Source organism: Podarcis gaigeae (genome assembly GCF_964106915.1).
Source record: "Podarcis gaigeae genome assembly, chromosome: 6".
Taxonomy (NCBI): domain Eukaryota; kingdom Metazoa; phylum Chordata; class Lepidosauria; order Squamata; family Lacertidae; genus Podarcis; species Podarcis gaigeae.
This window is the reverse complement of record NC_139682.1, coordinates 44,370,368-44,384,593: the sequence shown is the minus strand read 5'-3', so window position 1 is coordinate 44,384,593 and position 14,226 is coordinate 44,370,368. Positions and strand designations below refer to the sequence as shown.

The 14,226-nt window shown below is 43.2% G+C and overlaps 1 protein-coding gene across 2 annotated transcripts in view; it reads left to right on the top strand.

The window, feature by feature from the left end:
* The first annotated feature begins 513 nt into the window (after positions 1-513).
* Positions 514-14,226, top strand: part of DEF6 (DEF6 guanine nucleotide exchange factor) — a 53,783-nt gene continuing 40,070 nt past the window's right edge. The window contains exon 1 of one of the 2 annotated variants that reach the window (XM_083744991.1): positions 514-785. In XM_083744991.1, coding sequence (XP_083601117.1) covers positions 690-785 — 96 coding nt within the window. In that variant the 5' untranslated portion in view covers positions 514-689. Of the gene's footprint in view, positions 786-1,552; positions 1,666-14,226 lie in introns of those variants that run through there. The other variant, XM_083744990.1, reaches the window with a different exon arrangement.

Below are 14,226 nucleotides of genomic sequence, written 5' to 3'. Positions count from 1 at the left end.
GGTGAACTACGGTCCCTAGAATTCTTTGAGGGAAATAGTGCTTTGAATGTGCTTTAAGGGTATATATAGTGTGTAACATAGCCTGAGTTTAACTTTCCCTTCAGGAAATTAAGAGCCGGAGCATCCTCATCTGATGGCCTCTGCTTGGAGACCTCTTACTGCATATTGTAAACTGCCTTGAGTATGCTGAGGGGCAGGCAAGATTAAAACAATTTTTTACAACAAAATTTTGCCAAGTAGAAAGAGGCCCAGTTCTCCCAACAGGTGGCATTAACCGTGAGAATAATACATTTATGTAGCCCCATGAAATGAGTAACCGGGCAGGAGATTGCAGCCTTGAGGAAAGAGAACGGGTAGAAAACGAGCGACATGCCAAATCTGAATGTTGTTGGACTCGAATACAAATTGGACTCCCACTAGTGTTTAAAGACGGGCGAACTTCCTGTCTTAAAAAAGAGATTTGTATTCATTGTTCTTTGCTCAATTCACTGAACAACGAAAAGGGGGAAGGAAAAAGAGCGAGGTGGCGGCGCGCAAGCTCCCCGAGCGTCGAGGCGACAGGAGGCGCTGCGGATGCAGGGCGCCCTCGCTGCCGGCTGCGCGGCGCAAAAGCGGCGCGTTTCCTGAGCGGCCCGAGGGAGGATCCTCCTCGCCGAGCCAGCAGACTCTGTCCGCGGGGCGCTCGAGCCATGGAGTTGCGAGCCGAGCTTCTCAAGTCCATCTGGTACGCCTTCACCGCCTTGGACGCGGAGAAAAGCGGCAAAGTGTCCAAATCTCAGCTGAAAGTAAGTGGAAGCGGGGCGAGGGAGAGAGAAAAGGCGGTGGCGGCGGAGGCGGTAGCTTTCTCCCTCAGAGCCCGCGGCGGGCTTGGGGCACGCACTCCGCCTGTCCCCAGCAGGGCTGCCGGCGCTTTGGGAGCCGGAGGGCAACTTTGGGAGCGAAAAGAAAAGAAACCCCCCTCACAGCTGTGGTGGCGACTTAGGGTTGTGGGATTGCTCGTGAAGGCGGGGGATATCTAAGGAGTCGTGTTCTTCTCTTTTTTAGATAAAGGGAAGGGATAAACATTATGCACTTAAATGTTCTGGTCTTTTAAATATGCCTTCCCCCTTTCTCTGCATTGGGGTGTGGAAGCATGTGCGTGTTAGAAATAGACATTTGCCTTCTTCCTGTTGAATTTCCTCTGCCCTTTTCCGAGGCAGCTGGTTGCAAATGCAGCGTTCCTACCCACGCTCTCTACCGATCTCATAGCTGGCTGCTTTTAAAATGGGGCAAAGGTTGTGCAGAGTGTGGTTTCTGCCCCCCCCCCCCCCATTTACAAGAAGCGTTTCTTTCTCTCTCTTCTCCTTCGCTGTAATCTTGTTGGGTGGGCATGAAAGATCTTCTGCTGAGTAGACAAGACTCGCTTTCTTTAAAGGGGCAAAATGAAGAAGAGCAAAACTCTCCTTCCTTGTAAAATCCTTGTAAACTTTGAAATAGCAACAAAGGCGGTGTTTGAATTACAATGTGGACGCTGGGCTTTTGCTTAATCACAGTTTTCGGAGCGGGGGAGATGGCAGATGAGATGCAAATGCATGCAAGCCCAGTCAAAGTAGGGCAGAAAAGATCTGAGGAACGCTTGATGCAAATAGTGGCGACACCTTGTGAAATCAACACAAGCCGATGAGCGTAAGTGATAAAGGTTAAGGCTGGCTTCCTGCACTGCTCTTACATAAAGTGGCGGCTGAACCAGTGGGGAAACTGTTTTGCCCCCTCTGGACCACCATCCTTAGCCCTTGAGCCGTGCCAAATGAATGCAAATGCTGGGCAGCTGCCCGGCATCCCCAACTGTTTGCAGAGAACTCCCACGTTGCTGTTGCTGCTGCTCTGTTTTTTTATTGCATCCTAGAGTTTACCCAGCAATGCCAGTGTCTCAGATGTGTTTTTGCTCCTGCAAATAGGCTGTGTAATAACAACTTTCCAATGAAGGTTTGTTATAGCCTTACACTTAAGTCCCTTCCCGGATTTTTGCACCTTACCCCAAAGTTCATCATGATTGGCCACGGTTTACCCAGGACAGGACACTTGGAACCAGCCTGGGGAAAAATTCTTTTTTTTTTTAACGTGTTTCTAGCAGCCTCAGACTAAGCCTTAGATTTAACTGCGCAGCTGTACATGACTTTTGAGAAAGTATTTGCTTGTTTGCTTTTTAAAAAAGCAAAAGCGTCTAGTATGAAAAGGAGCACTGATGAGGGCCTCTCTGTGTTTATTTGCACACGCTGGCCTTGCAAGGCGGGAAGGGTGAAGAGCAAAACAAACAGCAGCATTGAGCCATTGCAAGAATTACATCACTGCCATTTCTTCATGGAATCTTGCTGAGAGCAAAAAGGGGTTGTGTGCTTGTGTTAGCAACTTCCACTCCTTGGTTTAAACGCTGCAAAAGCACAGTATATTTATAAGCAAAAGCATTTTTTTGTGGTTGCTTTTTACACATCATAATTGCATTGCTACAGTTTATGACAGGCAGGGCCAAACTTGGCCCTCCAGATGTTTTGGGGCTACAATTCCAACCATCCCTGACCACTGGTCCTGTTAGCTAGGGAAGATGGGAGTTGTGGTCCCAAAACATCTGGAGGGCCAAGTTTGGCCATGCCTGGTTTATGAGCACAGGTAAAGCAGTCCCTTGGGGGGGGGGTGCTTAAGCAGTGGAATCTGTGCCTTTTGGTATACATCCGTAATACAGCAAAATATTTAATTGTTTGTAATGATCAGTGGGCTGGAAAATTTTATTCAGCTATACTTTTTCCATTGAAAACGTTTAATTTGTAGAAATGCAGTGTTTTGTAAATGTAATTACTACCATAATGGATGTAATACCAGTCAAATTGGATAGCTGGAATGGATATAATCCCAGTCAAATCAAGAATTGAAGTTGTAATTAACTCCTTTCAAGTGACTATCCATAGAAAGCAGATACTTTTATGCACATGGTTTTTCAGGCATACTAAAATTAATGTTTATGTCTTCTGCTACTTCTGTTTATAAATTTAATAAATAAATAAAAATTAAAATAATAATGTATCCTCTCCCTCTTTTGCCCCCTCTATTATTATCATTATTATTACTTTCCCTTCTCTAGCAGGTCCCGAAGTGGATTACCACAGTCTAAAATTCAGAATTTAAAACAGTTAAAACAGATCACAATCACAGAAATAGAGTGGATCCTTTTAAACCACACTAACAGCACCATTCTATTCTTTTTTTACCTAGAATTAAGTGCTACCCTATTCAATGGATCTTGTTCCCCAGTAAGTGTGTTTAGATCTCCCCCACCCTTATAGTTGAATTACATTTGGCTATATGCAGCACATAACAGTAACATGACGTAAATTTTAAAATTTCATTTATTAAATCTAAGTCAAATGTTAAATAAGATCTCAGTTAATTTAGGGTGGTGTTGAAAATATTTCCAGGAAATGTTTGGACTTTTTCTAGAAAATCACTATTGATGAAAACCAGTGAGTATGTAGAGCCAGTTTCGTGGCCAAGAAATACAGGTGTGCCTGAGGGATTATTACATGTGGTCTGAAACACACATGTGGTCTGAAGTCCCTGTTCGAAGGATATTGTAGAGTAGGAAAGAACCTCAGAGTATATCTAGTAACTAGGTCAACCCCCCAACACAGGAAATCCACTGCAACAGCATCCCTAGTTGTTGGCTACATAGCCTTTGCTTAAAAACCCTTAGAGCTTATGTGCTGTACATCAGGGGGTTTTAAACAATGGTCCATGGATCCCTAGGAAGTCCATGGATGAGCTTCAGGGGGTCTGTGAACTGGGTACATAAAAATATTCAGTTTTTAATTTCCTTCCTGCTACATTGAAAAAAGTCTTTGTGGGAAAAATATGGGGAGGGGTTCCAGAGCTTTCACCAGATTTTCAAAGGGATCCAATGACCCCAGAAAGTTTAAGAACCATTTTTTTGTACATAATTAGACAGTGTTGTTAACTATTCATAGAATTGCTTTACACATGTGCCAGTGTTGGTGCTTTAACTACGGTACTTTTATGTGAGTGTGGTGCTCATTTTGTGTGAGTAAAGTCACTGAAATTAAGGACCTTTTGGAGCATTTTAATACGGATGATAATGTAAAATAGGTACTGTGAGTAACCGAATAACACCGTATACTTAACCAGCAGGACTCAGTTGCCTCTCATCTTACTAATTCCTTTACCTTTAGAGTAGTTTCTTCAACAATGGAAGAAAAAAATGAGTGTGCATTCTGTGTGGGGCTCCCCTTTTGCCTGGTTTGAAAACTCCCAACTGATACAGAATGTAGCAGCCAGACTACTGCTGGGGGCACCTGGCTGACAAAATGTGACACCGTTGTTAAAATGTCTGCACGGGCTGGCCATTTATTTTATTTATTTCATAAAATCTATATACTGCTTGATGGTAGAAGACTTCAAAGCAGTTTATAAAAACAATAAAACCACAAGATTATTATTAAAAGCAATAAAATCAATAAAAATTAAAAATCAATAAATTAAAAACACATCAGCATTCAAAATATCTGGTAGGGATATTTACAACCAAGCCAGATTCAAGGTCTTGATATTCATTTACAAAGCCTTGAACTGCCTGAACCCTTATATCTCAGTTCAGTCACTGAGATTGTCTGTGGAGGTGTTGCTGGTTGTCCCCTGAGTTGATGGAGCTCATTTGACATGGACAAGTGTTTGGTGTCATCAGCCTAGTTCCTTGAAATGCCCTACCAGTAGAGATTCAGAAGGCATCATGTATGTTTACTTTTAAACTTTTACTGAAAACTTCTATATGCTGTCAGGCTTATGCAAAAAATTAAGAAAACATCTTCTGAAACAGTTGAAGATCTGTGATTTCAAATTTTTATGTGGCTTTTACTGTACATACAGAATTGTGGTAAACTGATATATATTGGCCAGTGGTCAGATTATGGAAGCTGTGGTCCAGTAATGTCTAGAAGGCAACTGCTGCAATAGGTGATAATTTTCTCAGCATGGGGATACAGTGCGTGCCACTCATTTGTTCATCTGCTATGCAGCTGTTAAAAGTGCAGGAGCCCTGCTGAAGAGGAAAGTGGTAATTCTAAGTATCTGATAACGTAAACAGGCTCCTTTTTGTGGTGCTTCCCTGCCCCCCATTTATGGTTGTGCTGTGCCTCACAGATATGTTTCCTGTGGGTATGCAGAAATGATGGTTCCAGTGTCAGCATTAAGATTTTTCTTCCTGTTTAGTTGCATACAGCTCTCGCTTCTTTAGAAATCTACATGGTTAGGATTGTGCATCTGTGAAACCTGGTGATTTCAGAGCTGGTGCTCATAGGTAAAATATTTTTTGAGTTGACTGGAGACCTTAGAAATCCACGTGGAGTAAATTTGAACTTGATGGCTATAATGAACCCCTGTTTCCTGTAAGATTGTTTGCTGCAGCACTGCATTTGAGTATGCAGTACTTCCATGGTTAAAGCAATGCTCACAACTTGGTGATAAATGCTGCTGAGCTTACAAAGTACTTAAGGCCATAAATTGAAATTATGGCTACTACTCTGAGACTGCTGTTCTAAGCATGCTTACTATGGAACCTGTTGAACTCGATAGAGATCACTTTTGAGTAAACATGCTTAAGGTAGTGCCATTAAAAAAATGATTCCTTAGAAAAAATATTGTGAAACTAAACTCAGGTTTGCACACAGCTGAACAAATCCATGAATGATAATTTCATGGCTATAATTATAGCTTAGTTGCTGGAATGTTCAGTGGTGGTGTATCTCTGAGGTCTGCCTTAGACCAGGGGGGTGGCTAACCTGTGTTACTTGAGATGGTGTTGGACTACAGCTACCATGAGCCTCGGCTAGTATGGCTAGTGGTCACAGATGATGGGAACTGTAGTCTAAAAAACTGTAAGTGTACCTCTTGACTTGTCAATGGATTTAACCTGTTTTCAAAGCCAGTCATCAGGCGAGGGACCTACAGTGGCCATGTTTGAACATAGCAATAAGCCAGATTTTCTAATTTACCTTAGTTTACTGTGATTGAGCAGTGTGCTAGTGCAGCCTGCCTGGTTGTTTCTGCTTTGCTCTTAGTCTGGCAAGAGCAAAATAAGCAAACTAGAAAACCTTGGTATCCTATTATGTCTGAACCAGGTATTGTGCATTGTTTCTCTTGAACAAGCCATGATCATTAAAGTAAAGGTAAAGGTACCCCTGCCCGTACGGGCCAGTCTTGACAGACTCTGGGGTTGTGCGCCCATCTCACTTAAGAGGCCAGGGCCCAGCGCTGTCCGGAGACACTTCCGGGTCACGTGGCCAGCGTGACATTGCTGCTCTGGCGAGCCAGAGCCGCACACGGAAACGCCGTTTACCTTCCCGCTGGTAAGCGGTCCCTATTTATCTACTTGCACCCGGAGGTGCTTTCGAACTGCTAGGTTGGCAGGCGCTGGGACCGAGCAGCGGGAGCGCACCCCGCCGCAGGGATTCGAACCGCCGACCTTTTGATCGGCAAGTCCTAGGCGCTGAGGCTTTAACCCACAGCGCCACCTGCGTCCCCCATGATCATTAGCTAACCTTAAAACATGGCCTGTTGTTGACTTGCTGGCATTGGCTTCTGAGGGAACAGCAAAATATGACCCCTGGTTTGATTTTAATGGAAAGCCAAAGCTTCCTGGTTTGTTTGTTCTGCTCATGCCAGGGGGTAAGCAGAGTGGAAGCAATTGGGCAGCACGTACCAGCATGTTGCTCATTTACAGTAAGCCACAATAAGTCAGAAAATATTACATAGGAATGCAGTCAGTGTTAAGAATATGAGTGTCTCTCTGCTTGTGCAGAATGCCTTTTTTCCAACATCTGCTTTTAAGTGACCAGGACTTCAAGAGTGAAGTATGGGGTTTTGAGTAAGGCTTGAGCTGCCAATTCTTTCACTTATCAAAATTATCACCTATTTAAAACTGCATGTCCTAGTCTGCTTACCTCTAGAGCCCTTTTCTCATAGCAGGTTCACTAATAAATTTTAAGAGTCAACATTATAGCAAAGTCTGTGCAAACAGAGGTTGCAACTGCGTTTGTGGCTTCCTGGGCTGTTTAGTAAGGGGGATTTTTTTGCAGGCAGGGAACCACCTTACTGTTGCCGCTGTGTCTCCTTAAGCTTTGCATGTTGCAACAAGGCAGTTTTCACGTGATTTGAACTTTCCTCCTTTTAAAATCCAGTAGTTTTTGCAACTTATGAATCTTCTGATCTAACTCATCAGTGTTTTTTTTTTTTTTAAAAAAAACCTTTTATCTTGCAGAAAAATTATAGTGGGAAAGCCAAGTAGGCTTTAATTTACTGTTAACTAGGGCAATACCTGATTAGTGAAATCATAGTCACTTAATTGTATAGATCGTAGTTTATTTTAAATTTGCATATAAGAAGAAGATAATGAATCTAAATAAATCGTTTGTTCTGTAAGTGGTGTGCGTGTACTGCAGGAAATTTCTTCGACAGATTTTGCATTTTTCTCCTCTCACTCACTAGAAGGAATGCCTTTTCTAGAATGGTGGTTGCCATGTGCAGTTTTTATAAGTACTTTTACAAAAAAACCTAATTTTAAAATGTGTTTCCTGGTTTATCAGAGGCACCTTTTTAAAACTGACCAGAATGTTTTAAATTCCAATCCTACTATTAACCCAAGTTTAGGCCTAGCTCCCTTAGGTTACAGTTTGATGCAAGGCAGTGGGAAAGTAAGGAACACAAACTAGTAAGCACAGAACAGGGGCAGTAAAAGTGATGCCCTCTCAATATTGTTGGACTCCACCCAGAGCCAGATCAGCTCCTGTATACCTGAAGGAGCGTCTCCACCCCCATCGTTCAGCCCGGACACTGAGATCCAGCGCCGAGGGCCTTCTGGCGGTTCCCTCATTGCGAGAAGTGAGGCTACAGGGAACCAGACAGAGGGCCTTCTCAGTAGTGGCGCCCGCCCTGTGGAACGCCCTCCCATCAGATGTCAAAGAGATAAAGAATTACCTGACGTTCAGAAGACATCTTAAGGCAGCCCTGTTCAGGGAAGTTTTTAATATGTAATGCTGTACTGTTTTTAACACTGATTGGGAGCCGCCCAGAGTGGCTGGGGAAACTCAGCCAGATGGGCGGGGTATAAATAATAAATTATTATTATTATTATTATATAAGGCAGGGTGAGGTTGCTGCCCCTGAGGTGGCATCCCCATGGGCCACCAGCCTGCCTTGCCGCCTCTGCCAGTGCTGGTAGTGGAGAAGCGGTGCCGCCATTGGCGCCCATTTGGGGCGAGATTGGTGAACTCAATAGGCAACGAGTCCTAAAGTGCAGGTGCTGCCACGCTAAACGATGAAGTTCTTACCAATGTGGAACAGGTATTATGTGGCCCCTGTAGATTGAATTACTGCATTGCACTTTATATGGGGCTTCCCTCGCTGTTGATCTAAGAGTAGTTTATAGAGAAAGTTGCAGCACAATTGCTGACAGGAGTGAGAGTCTGTCATCATATTGCACTCCTGCTCAGAGATCAGTGCTGGTTGCTGATTAGTTACCAGGCCAAGTTCAAAGTTGACATCTTTCCGCAGGGTCTGCAAGACAGAGCTGTTCCACCAGGTCTTTGGCCAAGGCACAGTCTGACCCCCTCCTTCTGTAATCCTCATAGAACTCTAGCCCAATGGTTGCCATTAATTTGATTCTGAATTGATTTTAGAATGTATTTTAATTAATTGACTGTGATTTTATGTAAATTGTGCTATTTTTACTGTTGTTAGCCACTCTGAGCCCAGCTTTGGCTGGGGAGAGTGGGATATAAATAATTAAAAAAATATTATTATTTATTAAAGTTTTGCTATTAGTATATAAAGCACTTAACAGCTTTGGACTGATTTACTCAATGGTTCACTTGAGTAAGTGATGGGCCTACTCCAACCCTTCAATCTGCAGAACGTCCAATTTACAAGTGCCACAGAATTATTAATTAATTGTGTGTGGCAGCGTATGTGCCTTTCTTATCACTTACTATGAGATCTTAAGCAGGAACCTTTGCTGTATAGTTTTGGACACATACAGTATATTTTAGTTACCCATATTTTACTGTTTTTATCTATATTTTAATAATAATCTTCACTTCTGTTTTTTAACTGGTTTTGTGGGTTTTAACTGTTTCCGTGGAGAGCTCTTTGATTAAGTGGTTGATAAATCTCTCTAAATAAAGCAATCCCTGGCCATTGGCAATTCTAGCTGAGGCTGATGGGATTTGGAGTCCAGTGACATCGGGGAGGCACCCCATTGGCTACTCCTGTGTAAAATGTCATAATAGTAACAAGTGGGACCAGCAACAAAACATTCAGGACACCCCATTCCCTCCTCATCTTCCACCAAGTCAGTCATCATTCCAAGTCAAAACAAAAAAATTCCTTCCAGTAGCACCTTAAAGACCAACTAAGTTAGTTCTTGGTATGAGCTTTCGTGTGCATGCACACTTCTTCAGATACTTCTTCAGATGCATGCACACGAAAGCTCATACCAAGAACTAACTTAGTTGGTCTTTAAGGTGCTACTGGAAGGAATTTTTTTGTTTTGACTATGGCAGACCAACACGGCTACCTATCTGTAACTGGAACTATGGAAGGCAATCATTCCAAGTCACTCTCCCCCTCCCAATATCTTGTGTGCTTCTGCAAATCTTGGGGTTTCCCCATTCAATGAATGGTGCCGTTTTGCTACATAAGGATCAACTCTCAAAGAATGTGTCCACCATTGCTGTATGAGATATGCTGCTTGCACGATGCACAACAATGGGTCACTAGATCCAACTCTCCATCACCCTTCTCTGGGCAAGTCCTTTGCCAGCATGTGGGGTTGTAAAAAAGGACAAAAGGAGGAGATGCTGAGCCATCACCATCTGATCTGCCCATGCATCTTCTCCTAGTTTAGGATTTGGCCATAAGATGATTGAATTGTATGTAGAGAGCTTAACTAAGCTGATGGTGGTAAGGTTACCCAACAGAAGTTCAAGAATACCATAATGTTTCACCCACGCAATGCAAATCTACTTTTAAGGGTATTCTGAATTCCCTGGTGCAGCTTCTAAGCATGGGCAGGAGTCAAGGGACCTGTTATAATCTACAGCAGAAGGAAAAGCTATTTTTGCCCAAACATTCAAGTAACCTTAGGCCATGCTCCTGGCTGTTGATCATAAACAGTTTTTCTGCACAGTTATTCATTACAAAACGGGGGGGGGGGGGGTCAAGCAATAGAAGCAGCTTTGTTATTTTATTTCATTTCATAACATCACTTTTATTCATTTTCATCTTTAAACTGTTTTACATGGTTGCATTGAGATATATTTTATGTTTACATTAGATTAGAGCCTATGGCATGCAGCAATTGCAGGTCTACTCTACACTGTATTCAAGAAAGATTAGCCCAGGTAAAATGTGTGTACAGTATAGGATTGCAGCCTAGATTATATATCTTCTTGTTATCAATGAACTGGAATGATGTGTGTGTATGTCCTGTGACACAAATGTCCATTTGGTCATGTGGAAGAAGGGAGAAAACTTTGCAGCTCCTCAGTAACCCCAAGATGCTTGGTAGAGGAGCTTGTTGTCTTTGGGTTCTTCTCCAGGAATGTCCATACCATGTTGTTGTTGTTTAGTCGTTTAGTCGTGTCCGACTCTTCGTGACCCCCATGGACCAGAGCACGCCAGGCACTCCTGTCTTCCATTGCCTCCCGCAGTTTGGTCAGACTCATGTTTGTAGCTTCGAAAACACTGTCCAACCATCTCGTCCTCTGTCGTCCTCTTCTCCTTGTGCCCTCCATCTTTCCCAGCATCAGGGTCTTTTCCAGGGAGTCTTCTCTTCTCATGAGGTGGCCAAAGTATTGGAGCCTCAGCTTCACGATCTGTCCTTCCAGTGAGCACTCAGGGCTGATTTCCTTAAGAATGGAGAGGTTTGATCTTCTTGCAGTCCATGGGACTCTCAAGAGTCTCATCCAGCACCATAATTCAAAAGCGTCAATTCTTCGGCGATCAGCCTTCTTGATGGTCCAGCTCTCACTTCCATACATCACTACTGGGAAAACCATGGCTTTAACTATACAGACCTTTGTTGGTAAGGTGATGTCTCTGTTTTTTACGATGCTGTCTAGGTTTGCCATCGCCTTTCTCCCAAGGAGCAGGCATCTTTTAATTTCGTGACTGCTGTCACCATCTACAGTGATCATGGAGCCCAAGAAAGTAAAATCTCTCACTGCCTCCATTTCTTCCCCTTCTATTTGCCAGGAGGTTATGGGACCAGTGGCCATGATCTTCCTTTTTTTGATGTTGAGCTTCAGACCGTATTTTGCGCTCTCCTCTTTCACCCTCATTAAAAGGTTCTTTAATTCCTCCTCACTTTCTGCCATCAAGGTTGTGTCATCTGCATATCTGAGGTTGTTGATATTTCTTCTGGCGGTCTTAATTCCGGCTTGAGATTCATCAAGCCCAGCCTTTTGCATGATGAATTCTGCATATAAGTTAAATAATCAGGGGGACAATATACAGCCTTGCCGTACTCCTTTCCCAATTTTGAACCAATCAGTTGATCCATATCCAGTTCTAACTGTAGCTTCTTGTCCCACATAGAGATTTCTCAGGAGACAGATGAGGTGATCAGGCACTCCCATTTCTTTAAGAACTTGCCATAGTTTGCCGTGGTCGACACAGTCAAAGGCTTTTGCATAGTCAATGAAGCAGAAGTAGATGTCTTTCTGGAACTCTCTAGTTTTCTCCATAATCCAGCGCATGTTTGCAATTTGGTCTCTGGTTCCTCTGCCTCTTCTAAATCCAGCTTGCACTTCTGGGAGTTCTTGGTCCACATACTGCTTAAGCCTGCCTTGCAGAATTGTAAGCATAACCTTGCTAGCGTGTGAAATGAGTGCAATTGTGCGGTAGTTGGAGCATTCTTTGGCACTTCCCTTCTTTGGGATTGGGATGTAGACTGATCTTCTCCAATCCTCTGGCCACTGCTGAGTTTTCCAAATTTGCTAGCATATTGAGTGTAGCACCTTAACAGCATCATCTTTTAAAATTTTAAATAGTTCAGCTGGAATATCATCACTTCCACTGGCCTTGTTATTAGCAATGCTTTCTAAGGCCCATTTGACTTCACTCTCCAGGATATCTGGCTCAAGGTCAGCAACCACACTACCTGGGGTATACGAGACATCCATTTCTTTCTGGTATAGTTCCTCTGTGTATTCTTGCCACCTCTTCTTTATGTCTTCTGCTTCTGTTAGGTCCTTTCCACTTTTGTCTTTTATTATGGAAATCTTTGTACAAAATGTTCCTTTCATATCTCCTATTTTCTTGAACAGATCTCTGGTTTTTCCCATTCTATTGTTTTCCTTTATTTCTTTGCATTGCTCGTTTCAGAAGGCCTTCTTGTCTCTCCTTGCTATTTTTTGGAAATCTGCATTCAATTTCCTGTATCTTTCACTATCTCCCTCGCATTTTGCTTCCCTTCTCTCCCCCGCTATTTGTAAGGCCTCGTTGGACAGCCACTTTGCTTTCTTGCATTTCCTTTTCATTGGGATGGTTTTAGTTGCTGCCTCTTGTATAATGTTACAAGCCTCCGTCCATAGTTCTTCAGGCACTCTGTCCACCAAATCTAAATCCTTAAACCTGTTCCTCACTTCCACTGTGTATTCATAAGGGATTTGAATTAGATTGTATCTTACCGGCCCAGTGGTTTTTCCTACTTTCTTCAGTTTAAGCTTGAATTTTGCTATAAGAAGCTGATGATCTGAGCCACAGTCAGCTCCAGGTCTTGTTTTTGCTGACTGTATAGAGCATCTCCATCTTTGGCTGCAGAGAATATAATCAATCTGATTTCGATGCTGCCCATCTGGTGATGTCCATGTGTAGAGTCGTCTCTTAGGTTGTTGGAAAAGAGTGTTTGTGATGACCAGCTTGTTCTCTTGGCAGAACTCTATTAGCCTTTGCCTTGCTTCGTTTTGAACTCCAAGGCCAAACTTGCCAGTTGTTCCTTTTATCTCTTGACTCCCTACTTTAGCATCCTTCTTTGGTGTCATTTCTATAAGGTGTTATAAGTCTTCATATAATTGGTCAATTTCAGTTTCTTCAGCACCAGTGGTTGGTGCATAACCTTGGATTACAGTGATGTTAAAAGGTCTGCCTTGGATTCGTATCGAGATCATTCTATCATTTTTGAGATTACATCCCAGGACAGCTTTCGCCACTCTTTTGTTGACTATGAGGGCCACTCCATTTCTTTTACTGGTTTCTTGCCCACAGTAGTAGATGTGATGGTCATCCAAACTGAATTCACCCATTCCCGTCCATTTTAGTTCACTGATGCCCAGGATGTCAATATTTATTCTTGCCATCTCATTTTTGACCACATCCAACTTACCAAGGTCCTTGGTTCTTACATTTCAGGTTCCTATGCAATATTTTTCTTTACAGCATTGGACTTTCCTTTCGCTTCCAGGCATATCTGCAACTGAGCGTCCTGTCGGCTTTGGCCCAGCCGCTTTATCAGCTCTGGATCTACTTGTACTTGTCCTCCGCTCTTCCTCAGTAGCATGTTGGACGCCTTCCGACCTGAGGGGCTCATCTTCCAGCGTCATAACTTTTATATGCCTGTTGTCTTTGTCCATGGAGTTTTCTTGGCAGGGATACTGGAGTGGCTTGCCGGTTCCTGCTCCAGGTGGATCACGTTTGGTCAAAACTCTCCACTATGACCTGTCCATCTTGGGTGGCCCTGCACGGCATAGCTCATAGCTTCTCTGACTTATTCAAGGCCCCTTCGCCGCGGCAAGGCAGTGATCCATGAAGGGGGTCCATACCATAACCAATCACAAATAATGTGCTCTGACAAACTGGTTTCTGCTTGTATTTGTTTGAAGTGGGGAGCTTGTGACAGACGAAGCACCCACAGACTCAAGCTGTGACTCATCCTTGAAATTTGCCTGATAGCTGGTGGTCTTCAGCTAAAAGAATAAGTGTGTTCTTGGTATTACTTATACAGGGTGAGTCCTTTAAAAGAGGCCTGGGGATACAGAGTACACATGTTCCACAGGGCCTCTTTTAAAAGACTCACCCTGTATAACTATCCCAATTGAGAAAGCCTAGACAGCAGGTGAGGTGCTAGATGACTGGAGATGGGCAAATGCTGCCCCAATCTTCAGAAAATTGGGATGGTGGGTGTGGGTG